Source organism: Clinocottus analis, unplaced genomic scaffold (genome assembly GCF_023055335.1).
Source record: "Clinocottus analis isolate CAN_PGR_092001 unplaced genomic scaffold, fCliAna1.0.p SCAF_25, whole genome shotgun sequence".
NCBI classification, from domain to species: Eukaryota; Metazoa; Chordata; class Actinopteri; order Perciformes; family Cottidae; genus Clinocottus; species Clinocottus analis.
The window spans coordinates 2,445,561-2,469,527 of NW_027175987.1; the positions used below are offsets into that span (position 1 = coordinate 2,445,561).

At 43.7% G+C, this 23,967-nt stretch overlaps 3 protein-coding genes across 3 annotated transcripts; 2 read left to right on the forward strand and 1 right to left on the reverse strand.

The window, feature by feature from the left end:
* The first annotated feature begins 1,854 nt into the window (after positions 1-1,854).
* LOC137794422 (cytochrome P450 2J2-like) lies at positions 1,855-6,867 on the forward strand. Its single transcript, XM_068591153.1, has 9 exons — positions 1,855-2,058; positions 3,266-3,428; positions 3,891-4,040; positions 4,141-4,301; positions 4,498-4,674; positions 5,068-5,209; positions 5,467-5,654; positions 5,738-5,879; positions 6,692-6,867. The coding sequence occupies exons 1-9, from the start codon at positions 1,855-1,857 to the stop codon at positions 6,865-6,867; spliced, it is 1,503 nt and encodes a 500-aa protein (XP_068447254.1).
* Positions 6,868-8,172: 1,305 nt separating this feature from the next.
* LOC137794424 (cytochrome P450 2J4-like) lies at positions 8,173-12,172 on the forward strand. The gene is made up of 9 exons (XM_068591155.1): positions 8,173-8,376; positions 9,078-9,237; positions 9,553-9,702; positions 9,843-10,003; positions 10,163-10,339; positions 11,020-11,173; positions 11,289-11,476; positions 11,561-11,702; positions 11,991-12,172. Exons 1-9 carry the CDS (start codon positions 8,173-8,175, stop codon positions 12,170-12,172), a joined length of 1,518 nt encoding a protein of 505 aa, XP_068447256.1.
* A 909-nt stretch (positions 12,173-13,081) lies between these two features.
* On the reverse strand, positions 13,082-22,483 carry si:ch211-221n20.8 (uncharacterized protein LOC100034409 homolog). The gene is made up of 21 exons (XM_068591115.1): positions 22,343-22,483; positions 22,153-22,213; positions 21,892-22,065; positions 21,041-21,166; positions 20,730-20,870; positions 20,413-20,538; positions 19,532-19,654; positions 19,194-19,316; positions 18,925-19,047; positions 18,532-18,654; positions 18,116-18,238; positions 17,454-17,579; positions 16,894-17,022; positions 16,678-16,770; positions 16,479-16,574; positions 16,220-16,315; positions 15,848-15,943; positions 14,292-14,393; positions 14,072-14,177; positions 13,520-13,636; positions 13,082-13,256 (listed from the first exon to the last, which is right to left on the reverse strand). Exons 1-21 carry the CDS (start codon positions 22,481-22,483, stop codon positions 13,178-13,180), a joined length of 2,424 nt encoding a protein of 807 aa, XP_068447216.1. The 3' UTR covers positions 13,082-13,177.
* Between the last annotated feature and the right edge of the window lie 1,484 nt (positions 22,484-23,967).

A 23,967-nucleotide genomic window follows, 5' to 3' on the forward strand; every position in this document is an offset into this window, starting at 1 on the left:
GTCTATGATTATTGGTGCTGCATCAATATGCATTCCTAAGAAGTGAATGGGAAAAAGAAAATGGTCCCATGGTGGAATGAGCAATGTAAAAATGCCAGAAAGAAATCATACCTTCAGAAAGGCAAGAAGCCCCCGGAATCAAAGAAAGAGAGCAGTAGTACGGAAAGTAATTAAGTCAGCCAAGAGGAATGCTTGGAGGCAATTCTGTTCATCTATTTGAAGAGAAATACAGGTGCGTGACGTTTGGGCGATTATCAATAGGATGAGTGGGAAAAGAAAATCAGTTATAATTCCAGTTTAGATAGAAATAGCGCTGGAAAAGATAATCACGCGCAGATTAACTTTCTTTTTAGAGGAAAGGGGCTTGCTTCATACATCTCAGTACCTGGGGGTGTGATTTTGATGGGAAATGTTTGTGGAGAACTCACATTAAGCATATTGAAACTAGATGCAAAAAAGGTGATCAATGTTATGAGAGTAGTTTCTGGGCATGAATGAGGTGCAGATAAACAGTCACTGCTGGAAATATATACAGCCGTTATAAGATCAAGTATAGGTTATGGGTGTATGATAAATGGAGCAAGTGCTGCTAAGAGCACTCCTGAAATATTCGATAGAATCCAGTCCAGAGCTCTAAGACGAAGCATGGGTGCAGTCAAATCCACCCCAAACATCGCATATCTGGAGGAAGCTGACATGCCATTAAAATGAAGACGGGCCAAAATAGCTATGACATATTGGGTGAAACTAAAGGGATCTGGAGAGGAACTGCAACCAATGTGCTGCATGAATGTTGGTAATACACACAAAATAAAAGGAAAGGGTTTGGATGGAGCATCAGTGCAGTAGCCAATGAGTTTGGAAAAAATAGGTATGAGTATGGTCCTAATGGGACGTGGGGAAATGTTCCTTTGTGGATCTTTCCAGCCAACAATGTGGATTTATCACTCACAGAGCAGAGGACAAAATGGGTGGGGAAAAACTGTGGCATTGGATATCAACCACAAGAGTATTAACTACACTTATTATAACTATCTGCAAATATACACCGATGGGTGGAGAGACAATAGGAATGGTCACGTAGGTGCAAGGGTATTCACAACTGAATTTAATAGGGCTATATGTAAAAGAATTAATGACAGACTGTCTGTCTTCGAGGCTGAAATTACTGCTATAATCTTAAGGGTTGCAAATGGTGGAAGAGGTCAGGCCCGAGAGAGTGGTTATCTGCTCAGACTCTGCTGCAGCGTTAAACAGCATTAAGTCCAAACGACCTACACGAGAGGATTTAGTGCTCGAAATATCTGTTGAGGCTCCAAAGGCTGGGGACTAGTTCACATTTTTGCTGGGTTCCTGCTCACAAAGGTATGGAGGGGAACAAGTGAGTAGACAGGATTGCTCAGAAAGCTCTTAAACTCAAGAAGGAGCAAATACTGAGTATTTCGTTTAGCAAAGGGGAAGCGAAAGCTGTTATTAGAGAAGCACTTGGGGAATTATGGCAGAGGAAGTGGGACAACAACTGCAAAGGAAGGAACTATCAAAATACACAACAATCCATAAATGTAAAGTAATTCCAAGGGAAGAGAGAGAGGAGATACTCATATCAAGGCTAAGACTCGGACACTGAATGCAACTCTGTTTTTGATGTCTGTTCGTTTCTTAGTTAGAAGAGTTATCCCTGAATCTGCACATCCCGGTACAGTAGGTGGCGGTATGCACCTAAAGTTGGTTGCGATCCGTCAGTCCACTTTATAGAAGAGTTGGACCCTCAAAAACCGCGGTTTTCTTTTCCTTATGTGACAGGAGACGCAAGGACAAGCTTTGTTTCGACGGGCTGGGTTCCTGGACTGCAGAATGGATTCAATCTTGTCTATATTTGGATCGTATGATATTTGGGATGTCAAAAGCCTGCTGCTCTTCACGACAGTTTTCATCCTCACTGCAGATTATATTAAGAACCGTCGGCTGGGAAGCTTCCCTCCGGGGCCCCGGGCCTTTCCTATCGTGGGCAACATCTTCACCGTGGATTACAAAAGGACACATGAGAGTCTGACACAGGTAACAGATGTCATTGACAGAATCTGTTTTCATGGCCATGTACATTTGACACCGGTTTCACTTTGATCTTCGTACTTATATACTTAATAAGCAAGATAAATATAAAAAAAAAGACATTAAAGAACATAAATGAAAGACACATAGTGGTGTATAGTAACGAAGTATAAATACTTAAGTATTTTGGATATCTCTACTATTTATATTTCTGTTGACTTTTACTTTTACTTCACTACAATTTGCAAAGAAAACTGGTACTTTTACTCCCATACATTTCCCGTGAAACCTTCGTTACTCGTTACAAATTAAAATCTATCTTTAGAAGAAGAAGAAAAACATCGGGGACTGTGGTGGAACACTGACTTTACGCAAGCAGGTTTGGCGAATCACAATATTACGCATTTGCCTCTACATCCTCTCGTCCAGCGGTCCCAAACCTTTATGCGTCACGGACCACGGTGACAATATTTTCACTGCCCGGGTCTCATATAAGGGTGACGGGAAACAACGACATCTGACGTGTGTTCGTTATGTCCAGTCTACTCCATGACTTAAACCTTTATGTCCAGTCTACTGCTTAACGTGTAACAAAGACAGAAAGCCAAGGTGTTCGTGCTTTTTCGGCGATCTCAGGGTCCTCTGCCTTGGTTTTAATCCAGAACACCAGCAGAGACAAACCAACAGACAAACTTCAATTTCATTTTTGGGGAAACGTACACATACATAACCTACTGTCAAGATGTTTCGCACAGACGGATTCTTCCGGTCATTTAAAAAAAATAATAAATTCCAGGGCTTGATTTTCTTATTTTTCTTTTTTTTCTCCATTCATTCTTTCTGTGCGGTAACAAGGGACCCAGGGGCCCAGGGGCCGGTACCGGGCGGAATGAGTATACTTATAAACACACTGCTACAAGTCCTTTATAGTGTCATATTGCTTTTTGGAGAATTATGATGATAAGTTCAGATGCAAAAGTATACTTATGTACAATATATTATGTTGAACATTGTTGCTCCTGGATGGATCACAGCCAACACAATTATTTGTATCAACACAACTTCTGCTTGGTCATGAACTTCATGAATCTCAAAATTCTAACTTGAGTCATTTTCCAGGAAGGTATTTTTACTTTCACTCAATTGTGGCTTTTGTCATGTAAAGCACCTCCCTCCTCATGTTTAGCATGTCCCTCCTCAATTCCACTGACAGTTAGCAGGGAGATACGGAGATGTGTACAGCCTTCGAATGGGCCAGAAGTGGATGGTGGTGTTAAACGGGTTCGAGGTTCTGAAAGAAGCTCTGGTGCATCAGGGAGACAGCCTGACAGACCGACCAGACCTCCCTCTGATAGAGGACGTGCTCCATGGACTTGGTGAGAGGACCTCACACACACGTCATTCTTGCATGCTTCTATTGAGCTCCATCTTCTGTGTGGTTGTTACAGAATTCATTAGGAATATGTTAGCTTTTATGTTCGTGTTCCTTACACCTAACATCATTTTATGATTGTTTTTATATTGTTTTTTTAGAACTTACAAAAAAAACAAGAATTCTGAACATTTATAAATCATAAGATATAAGACAAAAAAAATGCACATTAAATTAATCCAGTAGAAATAGGGATTTGGCTTCGGAACTGGCGATGAGTTGGTTCAAGTCCTGAGTGGACTTTACCTTCTGGGAATGGCCACCCCAACCAAAATAAATCTACCAAAAGGAGACAAATAATTAACTTATTATTATTATTATTATTACATATTTGTGGAAAAGAATATCCCTGTATATTTCCTGTTTTATATATACTCAATTAAAATGATTTTTTGTCCACTATCAGGTGTAATTTTCAGTAATGGGAATTTATGGAAGCAGCAGAGGCGTTTCGCACTTTCAACCCTCAAACATTTTGGATTTGGCAAGAAGTCGCTTGAACCCGTCATCTTGGAGGAATTTACATATTGTGCAAAAGAATTCAAGAGCCATCAAGGTAAACAGTGAATGCACAACGACACATTAAAAATTATTCTCAATAAACAAACACGTCTAATTTACGTTTGAATTGTCTAATTGTCTGTTTAATTGTGGAGGTAAGCCCTTCGATCCACACCTCATCCTCAACAACGCGGTCTCCAACATCATCTGCTCTCTGGTTTTTGGGCATCGCTTTGAATATGGTGACGAGAAGTTCATGGAACTGATATCGTTGTTCAGCAAAGGTCTCGAACTGGAAGCCTCCATCTGGGCTCAGGTACAGCATTGTAAAGCTGTTAAAGACATCCTATTGCTGTATCATACCTTCCTCTTCATGAATCAGTTCATCGTGCATGCTAGTAATAAATGAACTGCACAAGAGTAATTTTAACTTATATTTCAATACATGGTTTTGATTGTTACAGAAAATAATACGTTTTCAATATGCTGTTGCAATCTGCTCTACTCTGCAGCTTTACAACTCCTTCCCTCTGCTGATGAGACGCGTGCCAGGGCCTCATCACACAATCCATCACATCTGGAACAGTGTAAAGGACTTCATAAGAGGAGAGCTTAAGGAGCACAAACAGAACTGGGATCCCTCCGACAGTAGAGACTATATCGACTGCTACCTCAATGAGATTCAGCAGGTGATTGGCACTAGATTGGTTTTTCTTATAATAATGACGTTCCTCTGAATATCAGATCTGCTTGTTTTGTACCTGCGTCACAGTGATCAGCTGTTAATATGTTGCACTGACACATCGATTCATTGTGGCCTCACTCCTGGCTGCCATGTGTTGAAATGTGCAAAGACCTGAGAGCACATTTTATCGGCCTATCTCTTAATATCTTTAATGGCCTTATTTACAACAACATTGAATCTAACGAAGCAAAACCTTTAACAAGATACAAGGCCCAGTACACGTTCAAGGCTTTTAGCTCATAAATTACTGTAATCCTGGCTGTAAAAGTTCCTCAACATCATTTTTCTAAATAATTTAACAGTATGTCTTAAAACATCTGCTTGTGTATATTCTCAGAGTAAGGGGCAGGCTGACAATACCTTTGATGAGGAAAACCTGGTTATATGTGCCTTCGATCTGTTCTTGGCTGGAACTGAAACCACATCCACCACCCTGCGCTGGGCTTTCCTCTACATGGTGAAGCACCCCGAGATCCAGGGTAAGAGCACCGACCAAATCCGTAAAGCTCTCTGTTATTATTAAATAATGGGTGAATGGGCGATACTTAGACAAATTTGTTATCAAGAGCAATTGGACACATAATGTGACTGCCTTGACTTCCAAGGTTACAATTATTGTAGAATAGTTTGAGACCTTCGGATTTACGACTAACAAACCTCTTCCTGTAAAATATACATTATGGCCACCTGTTGACAAAATACTGTAACTTCTGTCTGTTACCCTCCTGTTTCACAGCAAAGGTCCAGGCGGAGATAGATGAAGTGATTGGACAGTCCAGACAGCCGTCCATGGAAGATCGAGCCAACCTGCCCTACACAGACGCTGTCTTACACGAGATCCAGAGGATGAGCAACATCGTTCCTCTCAGCCTGCCTCATGTTACCAACCGGGACATCCAGCTGGGAGGCTACACCATCCCTAAGGTCAGTTACCATGCACAGTTTCCATGTCTCGTACACAACCATGTTGCATCTTTCTGAGTTGCCTTTACAATTCCCATCGCCAGGGAGTTACTATAATCCCCAACCTGACCTCGGTGCTGTTTGACAAGAATGAGTGGGAGACGCCCGACACCTTGAACCCCGGACACTTTCTGAACGAGGAGGGCAAGTTTGTGAAGCGAGCTGCGTTCATCCCTTTCTCTGCTGGTGAGGAGCAACACGATCACTAGTGTTCTTGGTGTCTTCACTTGTTAATACTGGAGCTGGTAGCCTTTCCCAACACACTACGTTATACTACAGTGACCCTCATATAATGATTGCTGATCATGATAAACTTTCACAATCAAGCTGAGCACACAGGCAAGATGGAGGCCAGGGGTCAAAAACCACTTCCTTCTTGTGATAAATGTCGGTCGCAGAATCATTTCAGTTATTATGGAAGGCACCAGACATGCATGTTTTTGGGGGGTTTGCAGAGATGGGCATTTTCATGAATATGAATTAGTAATTTAAAAGATCTCTGCTGGTGAGGAGCAACACGATCACTTGTGTTCTTGGTGTCTTCACTTGTTTATAGTGGAGCTGGTAGCCTTTCCCAACACACTTCGTGACCCTGTGGAGATTCTCACATCATGACCGCAGATTGATGAATGCTCGTCGTGGAATGCAACTAAGTACTGCACAAGTACAACTTTTTGGTACTTGTTCTGTACATGAGACTTTACTTTTTATACCATTCTATCCTTTTATAACAGAGCGATTAGTTGAGCAAGCTACAAAACAATCACTGAAGGTGTCTTGGTGTGTCAGCTTTCATTATTTTACTTAAAACTAGGGTAGTTATTGTTTTGAGAAACATCACGGGCGCTGAGTCTGACAAAAATAAGGACAACATTTTTGACAGTTACCAGGACGGTTAAAAGTTCTACTTTCTGTAAAAGCCGTTTAATAATTTAAATTAGTTTGATCAAGTGGCCAAAACTCTGTGACGTTTTTCTGTTTTTTTCCCCCTGTCTCAGGTAAGCGGGTGTGTCTCGGGGAGAACTTGGCCAGAATGGAGCTTTTCCTCTTCTTCACCTCTCTGATGCAACGCTTCACCTTCTCAATGCCGGCTGGGGTGAAGCCTGTGATGGACTTAATCATCGGCGTCACTTTGGCACCAGTTCCGTATGAAATCTGCGTAACCTCCCGCTGACTGTCGATGTGACGTACGAAAATGTTAAAGCAATAGTTAATTTGTGTTTTCTTCATGATTTGTTGAATATATCAAATTGATATTTGTCATATTGTGATATACTGACATGTCATGGTGTCCACTGCAGAGATCTTTTTCAGTAAGTTGGAGGCGACAGAGTGACTTCTGGTTGCTGCTAGAGAGCAGGGAGTTACAGTAAGTCTCGAAAAGATAAATAAATGACTGTTTCCAGGTCACGGGGCAAAAGGATTGGTTTAAATTTTGGAGCTGGTTCTAATTTGGATAAAAGATTGCACAACCTTTGTGATTTGTGGTGGTTCATTTGCACTTTCTCAGTGGGCTCTAAACCATAGCTGTATCCCCTCTAATCTGTAAACCTAGTTTACTTTAGCCTGCCTCAATTAACAAAAATGCCGTCCCATAGCAATCAAGTCTCTTCAGAATAACAATATAATAGGCACCGACATTATTTCAATCAGGAGGTACTTGTTTTAGAATTTAGCAATATTTGATTACAATTACATATATTTGTATTTGGCGATTGGACTCCATCCTGAATTTGGATAAGCAAGGGGTGGTGATGCTGATACCTGCAAAGACAGAATCCCCCCTGGAGTCCAGACACTGGTGGTGGTGTTGAAGAAGGGAGTTGCTGTGAAACCCGATGATGAGCAGGACTGACTGCTGACTGAAGTAACCTGGGGTGGAGGAGGGTCGCATCGGTTTAACAAACACTGTGATTGGCTTACGGAAACTGCGCCGACTCCGACTGGTTGGTTCATTGAACATATACGACCCCAATCAGCTGATGGAGTAATCGCTGTGAGACTTAATCGGCAGCATGTATTTAATATGTTGTACGTATGTGTGCTCGTAGTTAACTTTCAATTAAAGAGGGCGAGCTCAATTCGTGGCACTGCAATGAAATGTGTTGATATCCAGACGATTATGTAGAATATAGGGTCGAGCTCATAATTGAGAATATTGATGTATGCAAAAACCTTGTAAGTCATCTGGGTAAAAAGGCTTTGAAATAAAGTGTTAAATAGCAGTTAAGACTAAGAACTAGAAGCCTCCTCAATAAAGGCCACCTGCAATGTTTTCAAGAAAAGCTTTGCTCAAATTTGATGACTTCCTCTTAAGTTTTTGTTTTGGAGATACAAGTGTTTCACTGGGGACTGAGCCCGTTCCAGGAAACAGCCAATCACAGCCCAGCCATAAGCCCGCTGCACTGTTCACCACAGTGTAGAAAAGAGCGGCAGTCTGCACTGCCTCTGTGATACGATCCAGAGGCAGCCGGACACGATGGATCAACTCTCTGCCGTTCCCTCCGCGTGGCTGTGGCTGGACGGCCGCAGCCTGCTGCTCTTCACTTTGGTCCTGCTGCTGACCGCAGAGTATTTGAGGGCCCGTCGGCCCAGCAGCTTTCCTCCAGGGCCCTGGGCCTTTCCTCTCGTGGGCAACATGTTCTCCCTTGACCCCAACAATGTCCATGGAGACATGACTAAGGTAGGACTGAGGTCATTATTGTCAGATTGCGGGAAATGCATTACTTTATAGAATAAATAAGTAGTATAGCACATAAACTAAAATAAATCATGCTCTTAAAACAAGAGTTTGACACTCAACATGATCGTAATATATTAAACTAGTTGCATGTTTAAACTCCACCTTCACCAACTATAAGAGTACAATTATATTAACTGATGCAGCAGTAATAATTCTGTAATACATATGCTCAAAGGGTTATTTCTGCTTCATGAGAACTTTCTCTTTTGACACTTTATATTTCATAAACTTTTACATCAGTGAGATTGCAAGATAAAGCAGGGATTTTACTTGTAAAGGACTCTTTAAAATCACGGTATTTCTGTTTTAAGAATCTAAAAATGTGGGCATTATCTCAAGAAACAGACTAAAATAATTGGGTTGGATAAAATAAATATTAAATTGTGAAAGTGGGAATGCTGTGGAATGTTGCCCATGTGTACACAACAGTGCACACATGGGCAAAGATCATTTCGATTACGCAGCTTTCCCAGCTTTCATATCTGTTGTCGATTTGCTTTATTTTCAAACCAACGCTTCAACAACACTGCATATTATGCAATGTGGTTGTAACATATCTAATATACATTCTCTCAACTCAAAGTGAAGGTGGCATGTTTGCTTCTCGTGTGCTGATCTCCCTTGTGTCGTCCCTGTGGCAGTTAGCGGAGAAGTACGGAAACGTATACAGCCTGAAAATGGGCCCCTTGTGGACGGTGGTGTTGAACGGCTTCAGCGCGCTGCAGGAGGGCCTCGCTAAAGGAGACCACATGAATGACCGGCCCGAGTATCCAATCCACTCTGATGTGCTGCCCAACCAGGGTAAAGACATATTTATAACGACGTTGACTGAGATGTTCTACCCTATCACTGATGCAGCGAGTCGTGGATAGTCTTTGAAGAAAAGTGACTCACAATATTTTGCTCGAGTGGCGCTGCTTTGAAGGTCTAGTGTAGCTAATGAACCAGAGGTCAGCCAGAGGTCAACCAGAGGACAGTTTATTAGTTAGTCAACCATTCCTCTTGAGTTTTTATCAAATTTAAGATGACATCTTACTGTATTCACTGTGACCTCATTTATATCACAATCTGTTGTTCTGAGTTGGCTTTTAATCTGAATGATTTTTTTCTCGTCAGGTATTATTTTTTCTAATGGATATGTGTGGAAACAGCAACGGCGGTTTGCCCTCTTCACTCTCAAATACTTTGGCCTTGGCAAGAAATCCCTTGAATTCTCCATACTGGATGAATTCATGTATATATCCAAAGAAATCGCTAATCATAAAGGTAAAGAATCTGGAGAACAAATGTTTAAAACTGGCTGCAACGTGACACACTCCTGTAATCTGAAGTAAAATACAGAAGGCTTCTTACTGACTTCTTACTGACACTTCATTTGGATGTTTGACATGTGAACAACTGTCCAGGAAAACCCTTCAATCCACTTTTAATAATGAACAACGCCGTCTCCAACATCATCTGCTCCCTGGTTTTCGGCCATCGCTTTGAGTACGGTAATGAGAAGTTCCTGAAAATGATGAAGTTGTTGGACAAAGGGTCCCAGATGGAAGGCTCCATTTGGGTACAGGTACTGCATTTCTTAATTATAGAAGAAAGCTCCATGCTTTGTACTGTACCTCAGGATTCAGTCATCTTTGGATGTCACAGACTAATTGTTGCTCGGCATTGCCCGTTGATGTAAAAGTCCTCTTTGTCTTATTGACAGTCTTCTCGTTGATATTGACAGCTGTACAACTCGTTTCCTCGGCTGATGAGGCGTTTGCCGGGGCCACACCGGGAGCTTCAAAGTATTTATGGTAAAATATCGGAGTTGATTAAAACAGAAGTCGATAAGCACAAGGAAGACTGGAACCCCTCTGAGCCCAGAGACTTCATTGACTGTTACCTGAATGAGATTCAGAAGGTGGGTGGTCAGAAAAAATATCGCCGACTGTTTTGATGAGCCAATTATCTTTCTAAGTCATTTTTCAAGCAAAACATGCCACACATTCCTCAGTCCCAGCTTCTCAATTTAAACATTTGCTCATTTTCTTTGTCCTACATGTTCGCAAAATAAACATCTTTTGGTTTTTGGCTGCTGATGTTGCAGTTCTAATTTGTATGGTTTCACTCATATTTCTGAGGAAAGACAAAGTATGAAATACTGTAAATCGGCTTTATGACTCAGATGCATGGGCCTGACTTACTATTTGAATGTGAAAACCCATTACAATACCAAACGATACCTCTCCAGTATATATTTTAATGGCCCCTTCCTCTTGCTCCCTTTACGATCTTTGGCTTCATTTGGTTTTGATCCAATGGCAACATTAAAAAAAATTTCCAATCTCTGAATATTTCACTTTCGTGGAACCTATAGGCAAACAACAAAGGTAGTTGTTTGTTATTCATATTTTGCATGTACATTCTACTTATGTTTTTGGGTAAACACAGCTGATCGAATTAATCACGGTCCTGTTCTACTTCAACGAAAGAGGGTAGTAATTCATTTAATCAATCACACCTGTGTCCCTTCTATGACTTGTAAAAATGGCTGTTGTGAAAAAGGTCCACATGATGTTGTCTATTTTTTTAAATCTTCAGCGTCAGGACAAGAGGGATGATGAGGCAGACGCTGGTTTTAATGAGGACAATCTGGTAATGTGTAGCTTTGATCTGTTCGGGGCTGGCAGTCACACCACATCCGTCACCCTGCGCTGGGCCTTGCTCTACATGTCAAAGTACCCCGAGATCCAGGGTAAGAACTTGCAGATGTGGACAAGAAGCTCGGCACAAACAGTGCAGACCTGAATTGCACTGATTAAGTCTCACAGACAAGTGTATGGTGTCCTCCTTACCCTCCCGTTTCACAGCAAAGGTCCAGGCGGAGATAGACGGAGTGATTGGACGGTCCAGACAGCCGTCCATGAAAGACTGTGCCAACCTGCCCTACACGTTCGCTGTCATACACGAGGTCCAGAGGTTGAGCAACATCGTTCCTCTCAGCGTGCCTCATGCTACCAACCGGGACATCCAGCTGGGAGGCTACACCATCCCTAAGGTCAGTTCTCATACACAATTTGTATGTCACCTGCACAAATATGTTGCATCTTTTATGAATTTTCTTTACATTTCCCATCGCCAGGGAGTTACTATAATCCCCAACCTGACCTCGGTGCTGTTGGACAAGAATGAGTGGGAGACGCCCGACACCTTTAACCCCGGACACTTTCTGAACGAGGAGGGCAAGTTTGTGAAGCGAGCTGCGTTCATCCCTTTCTCTGCCGGTGAGGGGCTTTTCATAACTTCTCTTTTGTTACGAGTTGTATTGCTTTTATTAGATACAGCTGGAGATGGATAGGAAAAAGGAAGGACAAGAGGGCAACATGAGTAGAAATGTTTAATTTTGTTGAGCGTGCAGTTTCTCATTTTGAGGTCAAATAAAAGTAGAGTCGCAGAATTTCATGTGTATCATCAGTGGAGTTTACCGCTAGAGAAACGTGCAGTAGACAATATATTTATAAAAGTATCATTGAGCGATGGGCAAATTGTGATTGTGATTGATGTTGCTGCAGGCAAGCGATTGTGTCTTGGAGAGAACCTGGCCAAGATGGAGCTCTTCCTCTTCTTCACCTCCTTCATGCAGCGCTTCAGCTTCTCCATGCCTCCGGGTGTGGAACCTGTGCTGAAGCCCTGTTTTGGCTTCACCCTGTCACCCTACCCCTTTGAGATATGTGCCACTCCACGCAAAGAGTGACCCCACTTCAAGGGTCGAAAAAAATATTTCGGATTATTCATTTTGACATATTTTTTGGCTACTCTGGGGCAAAAGAAGTCAACAACCTGATTGTGTCCCCTTAACATGTCGTGGTTAATGTTTGAGCAAAGTGCTGCCTATTTACAGTCTAATGTGCATGGGGAAATTTGAAGAGAGTGAGATACGAATAGCGGGGTCAAACAGGGACAGGCAGGGTGGGCAACAGGAAATCAGTCGATAGATGAGTGTTTGAGAGTTTGGCATGAAAAATACAAGACAATCTGACAGAGGACGGGTGCAAGTGAGGGGACCTAAGTAGTGAGGGACTAACGAGGGAATGGGCTGCAGGTGAGACGGGCGTGAGCACCAGGTGAAGGGAATGAGGGATGACGAGGAGGGAGTCAGGGCTGAAAGATAGAAATAGTCCATCCATTTTTATCAACAGCATTTTTGACTTTTTTTTGTTATCCAAGTGTGTGACATCACAGCTTTTTCCCTACTTAAACATTAAAGTCGGACAGGAATGCAGTGCAAACGAGGCAAAAGGTTATCAACCTGTGTGCTGGGTCAGAGGGCAGACATCAGCGATAAGAATATGCACACTGCCATTGAGTTATACAACCTCAGAAATGTGAACGTTTGTGTGACATTTTATTATTATCGATAACTATCTCGAGTTCTGTAAGACTTTACACTGACAGGTATCATTATTATCAGACAATCATTGACCAGAGTAACCAGACTGTAAAAGAAAATGGAGTTTACAAAAAAGTCATGTTTATTAACTTTCATCGACATATACACACATACGAAATAATAAAAGACCTTTGGACATTTGATAAATTGAGGAATATTTCTCATATAATGTAAACATGATGTGTACAGAAAGGATAAGTAGAGGCTCGCCACAATTCAGCTCCACGTTACAGTTCGCAGCCCGCCTCGTTTCACTTCTTGTCTGTTGGGGATGTTTCATCGTGACGTGGAGCGTTTAAACCACATGACTCATCTGCCCTTCCTCTCTGGACACTGGATTTTGTAGCCCACCCTGTAGGCCTGCAGGTACACACGTACCTGGTTTATCCTGAAACAAAGCATTTAATATCATTTGAATGATACTCTGATCCAACTTGACCTTCACATACGCTGAACAAACTAATGTACCTGTAACACAGCTCTTGCATAATGTTTGATCCTGAACTCGACTCACCATTTAGAAATCGAATCCATTCAAGTAAGTACACATTGAAAAGTAAACTAAACATCCCTTTGATAAAACTCCACCCATCTCCTGCAAACAAATACCCTCAAACTACTGACTACGAATGGAAGAAGGAATCCGGTCACCTGTATTTAGTGCAAAGCTGAACTCCCAGAGGTCCACATCGGTCAATGTAACTCTCCTTGAATGCCTTCCGTACGGCTCGAGCCATACTGACCACCATGGTGACCACAGGACACGTCCTACGACACACACAAACACACATCCGTGGAAATAAGTGATAATATTCATTTGAATCACATGGCTCTACCAAACCGACACCCATTTTATCAACAATGTATCATCATTTCTTTAGTATTGCAAGTTCCACTATCGTGAAAACGTTACTTTGCAAACGGTAACAGCCGAATGAAAGAGCGGCACCATCTGAATTGTGGCTTTTAACTGTGACACCAGTCTGAACGGAGGGGATTTGAGGTCGACGCGTGCGCGCGCTACCGTGTGAATTTACATACCGGCACGATCAACACGACGCCGTGCAGTCATACGTCACATGGGTCTTGATATAGCTGGACACTTTACACCGCTGTACACAAACCTTCACTAAAAATAGCAGGGCAGTCGACAGACCACAGATTAGAGAAACGCTGGTGTCATTTGGTGCCGTTCACACTTACAGTCTCTCACAGCGCAGGCCGGCCGTGCCCTCTGGACAGGTGCAGCTGTTGTGAGGACTGCATGTGGCCCCGTGGCGGCAGGGCGGCACACAGGGGGTGGTCACCGCTGTAGAAACAACACACAGCAAGAGTCTTAATGCTAAGTGACAGTATAGAAAGGTCTTTTAAACACACACACACACCTATGCACACACACACCCACGCATGCACACACACTTACCCGTTTCACAGAGACTTCCAGTAAATCCTTTGGCGCAGCGGCACCTATTGAGGCCCACACACACTCCACCATTCTTACAAGGTTTCTGACACTGAACCGGCTCTTAGGGAGACAGAAAAGACAACGCACAGTTTAGTTTAGGGTAGACGTTCACGGAGCATCTGTTACTGTGGTTTTAGTTGGGGAAATTGGTTCAATTATTTCCATTGGAACGTCAGCATAATATAATAACTTTAGCTGTTGAGCACTTTTCAAACAAGAGATGTTGCTTAAGTGCTTTACAATGAAAAAAATGCAACACATTAACACAAAGTAAATTACACAATATATAAAATAATAAGAATGACACTAAATATAGTACATAAATCAGGAATATAAGACAGAGAGGCTGCAATGTAGGCCAGTCCCAAACCATTAGGAGCTTTAAAAACATAATAAATGCAGTGAACAGTGACCTGGGACAGTGGCCATGACAAACCGGATTGCATATTGGACCGTGTTTTCTTTATTTCCATGTAACTAAGTTTATTTTAAATGTATCTAACATGACACTGAGGAGGGAAGCAATTCTCTCCGGTTATTCCAGATCCACCCAATTATTGATTACACGATAAGCCGTGATGTTGAACACTTATTAGTAGATAGATGTAAGTCCAGCAGCCTTAAGAAAGATCAACAAACGGTAATTTTAGCCTTCAGACATGAGAGCTGATCAAGAATCTGTGCACAGCTCCACCACCTGGCTGCCTGGAGAACTGCGTACACAACACTGTTGGCTTGTGACACATCTCCCTGGAGCCGATAGCTGCGTTAACTATGGTCATAACTGATTAATCTGACACATTTGTTGATTAATTGCTCGGGCTATACAATGTCAAAAAATAGTTATAAGTCAAAGCTGACTTCCTCGTTATACAGTATACACTCAACTATCCATTTTACATTTTCCTTTACATTTTACATTGTGAGTCCATAAAACCATTGTTGGTTCACAATTTGTGATTTTGAACTTTCCACCCACAAGTATTGTACATAAAATATCTTATCTCCTGAGAAGGAATTTGGCATTCAGACACACCGTCAATGATGATGAATACTGAATGGTACAGTAATAGAAAAAAGGCCACATCACTGTTCTAGTTGTCACCCAACATAACATCCAGAAAGCAGCAAAGAGAAGAAGAAGCCGGAAAAACTCTGTTGCATCCGTAGCTGCCGGTAACGACTCAAATCTCGTTTGGTTTAAAAAGCCCAATAGCTGATGGAACTATGAAACCTCATATATCAGTTAGTGACTCCTCTGGGGCGGGAAAACCTTCCTGATGGAAGCAAATTAAAAATCGCCGCGAGTGAAAAGGGTGCAGAGGGGCCGACAACAAATTCAGCTCCTCATCAGAGTAAAAGCCATTAGAAGCAATGCGGTTGCATAAATTAGAATAAGTAGGGAACAATTCTCGAAACACGGGTTGAACATGGGTTGTGTATGGACAACGCATGTCGCCTAGTATTAGAATTGTATAGCAAGGGATGGATACAAATAGTGGGTGTATTGTCACCTATCTGGCAACGAGCTCCTTGCCATCCGCCGACACAAGTGCATTTGTTGACGTCCACACACGTCCCCCCGTTTTGGCAGGCAGGAGTGCACAGGGCTGCAAAACACACACACACACACACACACACACACAGAAATAGTAGGTCTGTGTTGAAAAAAAATGTCACTTGGGGGTATAACGTTATCTTAAGATGACATTTCTTAAATTGCCCGTTGCTTATTAGTTTTTCCTTCATGGTATAAGACACATTTTAGCAGCCAGTGATGCTAACAAGCTCGGAGGGGAAGGAGGAAGAAATGACGAGCTCCCCCTCAGAAGCACCTGCATGCTCGGTGTAACTGAAGCCACATTGTTGGTGGTTTTGTTACTCACGCAAGAGGCACTGGGGCCCGGTGTAGTCTGAGGGACACTGGCAGGTATCGGGCCCCACGCAACGACCACCGTTAGCGCAGGGCAGCTCACACACAGCTGAGAGAGAGAGAGAGAGAGAGAGAGAGAGAGAGAGAGAGAGAGAGCACAGTCTGCTTTGTTTGCTCAATGTAATTATATCCTTGTGATTACAGACATATTCTCCAAAGTGCTTGCTTATCCAGAAGTGTGTCAGTCTTCAGTAACATCCGAGGTGACGTACCCGTGTGGCAGCCTGCTGCGGTCCAGCCAGAAGGACACGCACACTTGTTCCAGCGCATGCAGGTACCTCCATGGGCACAGGGAGGGGAGCACATGGCTGAAATACACAATACATACGTCCAGGTCTCACAGCAACAGCAGATAACTGTGTCATCACAATGCCATACGTGGTGTCCGTGTACAACAGCCACGGTTGGTACCTGAGCAGCCCAGTCCAGGGTAGCCTGGGGGACAGTCACAGCTGTTTGGGGCCACACACACGCCATAGTTGTGACAGTGAGGGTTACACACAGCTGGAATGGAAGAAAGGTTAATACGCATCATTTCATTGAAATATTTGAGCCTTTTGCTTCTACTGCTGCCAAGAATCCTCATGATTTTCTTTTTTCTTCTTCTTCTTTTTATGTTTGACTCACGCGTGCACTTGGTGAGGTCATCGGTTCGGACTTCGTACCCGACCCTGCAGGTGCAGTTAAACCCACTCGGATAGTTCACGCACAGCTGCTCACAACCTCCGTTTGTGAAGTCCCCGCACTCGTTCACATCTGGTGACAAAGGACAGCAGGGCATGTACGCAGTTGCACGTTATCAAACCGCAAAAACAATCTGTTTTATGCAGTCTGTTTACCGGTATATGCTTTTGGGCTTACAAATCAGGGAAGCTTATCATGCAAGAAAACGTGGCCACGGCTGAACCAGTCATCCGATTCCCAACCGTTCTTTCAAACCAGCTGCCGTGATTGCTTTTGCTTTAAATGCACTTGTCCCGCCAGGCAAGTACAAAATGAATGAGAAGCTGATTGTCGCCATTTAAATCTTTCCAGGACTGCATGTTTAAAAAAAAATGACGCACTGGGGAATCTTTGTATGGTGGTTTCAATAGATTCAACAAAGTTGTTATTTCATTTTCATAATATGTAAAAAAAAAAAAGTGAAATCTCATTAAACTTCTTCTGCAAATAGGGGAAAGCCTCACCCACGCAGCTCCTCTGGTTCTCGCCCAGCTTCCAGCCCGGCCGGCAGCTGCACTGCACCCGGCCCTCAGCCCTCACTGAGCACACGTGTTCACAGCCCCCGTTCCTCAGCGTGCAGGTCGTAACGTCTGTTCAATGCGAAAATACAGTCTAACACTGGATGTTTACATAGCATGAAAATGTTTCGGGCAGAGCTAAAAAAAAAATTCATGTGTCGATAGAATACGAATTCTATAAAATATGAGTTAATACATCTGTCAAGACCCTGATTCCAGTTTCTAAATTGTGGAATGTGCTGCTATTTTTTGACTTATTTTATAGAATTTTTACTCTATTTTCTCACAAGTGTAAGAAAATAGGCAAGAGGATTAATTGAGAGTTTCATCTGCAGATTCTTTTATAATACAAATAATCATTCATTGCCGCTGTAATTATGGGCAACGGGCAAAAAAAATGTATCGGAAAAGTATGATTCTCTGAAAATGCAACTGTTGTTTAAGAGTTAGAATATATATGTTGTGCTAAAGTTTGTTGTGTGGACTTTTCTTTAAAAAACAGTTTGACTCGCTGTTTGTGAGGTGTCCCAATTTGAAATAAGTGCAAATCATTTGTTTATTTCTTTTTTCAACTCAAAATAATGCGATGTCCACACTGTAAAACATACTGCTGCAGGTGAGGTTGTCTGTGTCCAGCAGCAGAGGAGGAGGGCAGTGGCAAGAGTGTCCTCCCGGAGAGTTGGTGCAGATGTGAGAGCAGCCTCCACCCTGGAGCTTACACTCATCAATGTCTGAGCACACACACACACATACACACATCGAAACACAAGGTAAACATTTGTTTTGGACACGCTTATCTTTGCATGGCAACCGATTCCTAAAAGAGTCTGGCAGTCTGAATCCAAAATGGGACCCGAGGGGCTTCCACTTACGTATGGGCCGATATTCATGCCCCCACACAAAACCAAAACACTCAAAATGACAACGTGAGAGGACATATTCATGGCAGTTTGAGTCAATCCGCCTGTTTAAAACGACTCGAATGAGGAGGTAAACATAGAAAGAGTGTGGGCGAGTGACTGACCCACACAGGTGTGGCCATCAATGTGCAGCTGGTAGCCGGCCCTGCAGGAGCACCGGAAAGACCCCTGAGCGTTGATGCAAATGTGCTCGCAGGTCCCACTCAGTGCCAGACACTCGTCCACATCTGGGAGATCAGAAACATTTCGTTAACTCCTCCGTAATGGCACAGCGGGGCCCCGCGTACCGCGAGGGCTCATTCAGGCTGAAGTCACACACTATTTGCAATTCATTCCAGCACTTGTTTCAACGAGCTTGGAGGGCCAGGGGAGTGGGGTTTGTGCAAAAGAGGACCAAGCTAACAAGAGGCAGGTTGTTTTCCCCATGGGCTGTATGTCGATATATTCAATATTAGACGGTTATTATGAGAGATCGCATACACAGCCTATGGTTTTACCCGTGCAGTTGAGTCCGTCCTCGTCCAGCTGGTAGCCTGCGTCACAGTGGCAGCGGTACCCTCCTGGTCCGTTGGAGCAGTTGTGTTGACAGTGGCCGTTGTTCACCGCACACTCGTCGACGTCTGTGGACAAGGACAGTCCTCAAGGCGTCTGCTGAGTGCCGCGTGCCCGAGGGCCGCTGGCGCAAATAAGGGATTGTTTGCGTGACAGAAGTATCGCTGGTGGACACTTGGCGATGTGGGAAGAACACGGCACGCCGCTTACCCACCGAAACAAGCGTATCCGTCTCCATTGAAGCCCTGGGAGCATTGGCAGAAATAGGAGCCAATGATGTTGCCGCAACGAGCGTTGGAGTCACACCCGTGACCACCTGACGCACACTCATTCTCATCTGGAAAGAGAGCACACACACACACACACACACACAAATAAAACAATGGATCAAAAGAATTCAGTTCATTTCCATTCAATGATCATTCTGCCATTTGGGATCATTTTAACGGCAGGCGTAACAGCAAGCATTAAAACACGCGCACACAAGGAAGCTGACCCCGTCGACAGGAAACGGGAGTTTTCCATGGAGGGACGTCAGCGCTAATTGCTTACCTTCGCAGTGTGTGCCGTTTCCCCGGTAACCTGGTCGACAAACACACTTGTAGCTCCCGAGCGTGTTCTCACACACACCCTGACCGTCACACACCGCGGGACTCTCTGCACATTCATCCACATCTGGGACAGAGACGAGGCACAAAGAGAGAGAGAGAGAGAACGCTGCACTCACTTTTCACTCACTTGCTGTGACACCATTTGCAATAAAACGTTTTAATTGCTGGGTAACTGTTGTCTGTGCAATGCAATCTGGAGTTTTTTTTAAAGTCTTTTCAAAATGTTGCCCCTACAACACACATGTATTACTTTCCCAAATCGATTTAAAGAAAATGTAATTGTGAAAAATAAAGATATTACAGGAAGCTCTTAATTAAAGATGCTCTTTTCCACACACTCCAGACTTTGCTGGTAATTTGGGTCTTACCATGACAACCATGACAACTTCCTAACCCCCTTCAAAAGCAAGCAGCATGTGTTCAGCATGGAAAGAAGTGCATCATACCTTGACACACGGCGTAGTCTGGACACACGGGACCTGAGACCAGAAGTGCAGAAGAGATCAAGAAAAAGCACAAGGGAGATGTAAAAAAAACAAAAAAATGGAAAAGAAAAGAAAGCTACTAGAGCATTCGGGGAGATTTTAGAGGACTAGAGAGGAAATGAGTCATTAAAAGAAAGGTGAAAGAGCGGGAACGAAAACAAAGAGTAGCAGCAAAGCAGCAGATTAACGCGCTCTATCCCTTTAAAGCCTTCCTTCCTGTCAGCAGGAGTTATTAAGTCTGGAGGAACTCGAGCGTATGATGAGAAACTCACAACAGCAGATCAAATCTGGACATCCGTCTCGTCCAGCTGTGGTGGAGCATTAAAGTCAGACTTACCAACACAGGCTGGAGCCTTCGCTCTGAAGCCCGGCCGACACTGGCACACATAGCTGCCGGGAGTGTTCACGCACACGTTCCCCAGCTCGCGGCGACACAGCTCCTCGAAGCTGCACTCATCCACGTCTACAGAGCAGAGAAACCGCCGACCATAAATAGGTCGGGCTTTTCAAAACGCCTTGTTTGGATACGGCAATGGTACCAAACATCCTGTCAAAGAGTGCTCGGGGAAGACATTTTGCCTCGAGGTCCTACAATGCTTCTGAACAAACTTTTTTTTTTTTCAGAGGCCCACATTTCCCAGTCAACAGCCTCACCTGCACAGCTTTTTCCATTAAGAGCCATTACATATCCGGAAGGGCACGAGCAGGTGAAGGACCCAGGGGTGTTCCTGCATTCAGCGTCACCCTCGCAGGCCTGCAGGCCCGTCACCGCAGCCAGCGCACACTCGTCTATATCTGGAACACCCATACGGCGCGCATGCATCATGACCGTGCATCATGGGGCTAGAATGGTACAGATGATCGATTGTCCTTTTGACACGCTCGCATGCACACTCAGTACATCTTCTCTGCCCCCCTCTCTCTTTCTCTCTCACACACACACACACACACAGATGTTGACGAACCCTGGCAGCCTCCAGCGCCCATCAGGTAACCACGGCGACAGCTGCACGAGTAAGAGCCGGGGCTGTTAGTGCAGCTGGCATGGGGACCACACGGCCCCGGCCCCTCTACTTCACACTCGTCAACGTCTGTTGAGTACAGAGAGAAGATAATATGTTGCATCCAACTGATATCGCTCGGTGCAACCACTCGGCGCATAACACCGGCGCGTAATTGTACTGCTCCGCCGGCGGGAAACATTTAGCGTGGCATTGAAATATCAAATGCAAAATCGTTGTGAGGAAAGCCGCGGGTGACAGTTGAGACAAGGCCTTCCTCTGAAGACTGGTGCTATCAAGGAATTCTTTTCTATTAATGAAACAGCTGTAAGTTTAGAGTTTCGCCATTTTTTTGTCGCCTCATTTGTGTCCAGTAATGACGTTTGTTATTGATTGATTTCCTGATGTTCCAATGTTACACACAGCGCCTTCACGTAAACCAGTGGTTCTCAAACTGTGGGGCGCAACCCTCTAGTGGGGCGCGGAGGTATTACAGGTGGGGCGGAGATGCAGATTCTTAATTTAAAAAAAAAAATACTTAGTAATTTTTTGCCAAATATTAGTTATTTTTTTGCACATGTATAACATATTTGCATTGTTTTAATAAAGTGATTGCTCATGTTATGAGTTTTTGTCAGATGGAGCAATCTGGTTTACTTACTACGGATGGAAGACTCTCAAAAAGTTGGACCATTTTGTTTCAAAGTTCTTGGGGCCCGAACATTTTGCTTCCTCCAAAGTGGGGCGTGACGGAAAACGTTTGAGAGCCACTGACCTAAACACTTGTTCTGTCGCTGACTCCGCCCCCTTCTCACCTTTGCACCCTGCTGCCCGCTCCAGAGCGAAGCCCAGCGGACAGGCACAGTTGTCCCCGTCCTTCGCCATTCCTGACGGGCAAGCGCAGCCTGTGCTGTTCTCCAGCATCACCTGGTTTTCCTGACACTCGGGAGCGAGACTGGGGCTCGGGGAAACTGTGGTCGGCGAAGGAGCTGCTCATGTAAAAGGGAAATATGGCAACGGAAGGAGTAACGGTGGAAAGAAACGAAGATAAAGAAAAAGTTGAAAAAAAAACTCACCTGTGGTAGGCACGGGGCTCGGTGTCGTCTCACTGAGATTCCCGATGGCATTTTCAGTCACCTGCTTATAAAAACAGGAGAGACCAACACATGACATCATTTATACACATCACATGATGCCTCAAGGATGTCTGTCTCTTTTTCTGATTTATCTCTTTATTGGGCGTGGCGGGTTTCCTGGGTCACTGGCCTGGCTCTTGGTGAGCTCCGTCTCCGTGTGTTTCACGACTTCATTTTCATTGTTCTCGGAGCTGCTCAGAGGCTCCGACACGGACAGAACCAGAACCAGAACCAGCAGCAGGGCTGACAGGGGAGTCCTGAGGTGAGTCATCGTCACCCGAATCTGTGTGAAGATGGAGAGGTGTGTTGGAGAGAGAGAGAGAAAAAATGCTCAAAAGTGTCCAATTTTTTTTTTCTCCCAGTATTGCAGAATATAACAGGAAAGAGCATGTGACGATGACTATCAACATGAATGGGTTTGTGAACATGAACATGTAGTTCTACGTATATGAGTTGTGTGCAGCAGACACACACAGCAGCCATACAGTGCGTGTCCAGACAGGCGCAACAACATAGGGGTAAGTCAGAGCACCCTGTCATTAACATCCACCCCCTGGGCTGTCTCCACAGAACAAAAGAAACTCACAGCAGCTGGAATACAGCTCCAGGTTTTACATGGAGTCAGTTAAAACGTGAAAATATGAAAAGCGGCGGTGTTTATGGAAAACGTTTTGCAGAAATAGTGTGAAGACACATAAATAAATACGTCCGTGGGAGAAACGTGGAGGGAAATGATGCGATACACAAACTGCGTTAACAAAAAAAAAAAGAAAAGTGTAACAAACTTACCCGGGGTGAGGTCTGCTCGCGCGTGTGAACGGGTTGGACACAGACGGCCGGGCGGCGAGATATCCAGATGTCAGAAGGATCCTCCTTGTCCTCTCCAGATGCTGAACCGTGCAGACGCGAGGCAGCAGCTCTGTGTCAATATGCTGGGGGGGGGGCTGTACGCTGCAGCAGCGACTCCACATCCTGTCCGGGAACTCTGCACTTCCCATTGCACGAATCCCAAATCGCCGCTAAAGAGCAGCAGCAGTCGGGGCCCACAGACCGCTGCGGGACTCGGCCCCGCCGTGAAGCCTGACGGAGGGGTCACGAGGCAGGCAGGGGAGGCCAGCCCGGGGGACATGGAGGTCAAAGTGCATCGGTACTGGTCATGGAAACTTCAATTTATATGGCGTACTATATTGTGATGTTTAATAAAATACTTCTTTAAAAAAAATCTGACTTTTTTCTGGCATACTTTAGTATTATTTTTATGATATACTATACTATGACTTTTTGAAGACAGTGTTTATGGAATACTATAGTATGCGTCTCTGCATTTTTTATAGCATATTTATATATATATATATATATATATATATATATATATATATATATATATATATATATATATTCCTATTAACTTCTAATTGCACACTATGATTACTATGCTTTTATGGCATTTGTATGACAGTCAAGATGTTTTTGACCTTCATCACTTTCATCACTTTTTACTGTATTTTTTTATATCCAATATTGTGTTACAACCATCATCAGATTATTTAAAAAAAACATGAAAATACTTGTCATGTTTTGTTTTACCTCGTCTAGGGGTATCTAAAAAACTGAAGGCGCTTTGAGGATTTGTGCCTGCACTAATGACTGTGTCTCCCATCTTTGAAATCTCCCAAAGTGACATGGACACAAAACAGAGATGGGAGGTAATTTGAAATCACAGCAAACAAAAGCAAAGTGTAAATACGGTCTGTA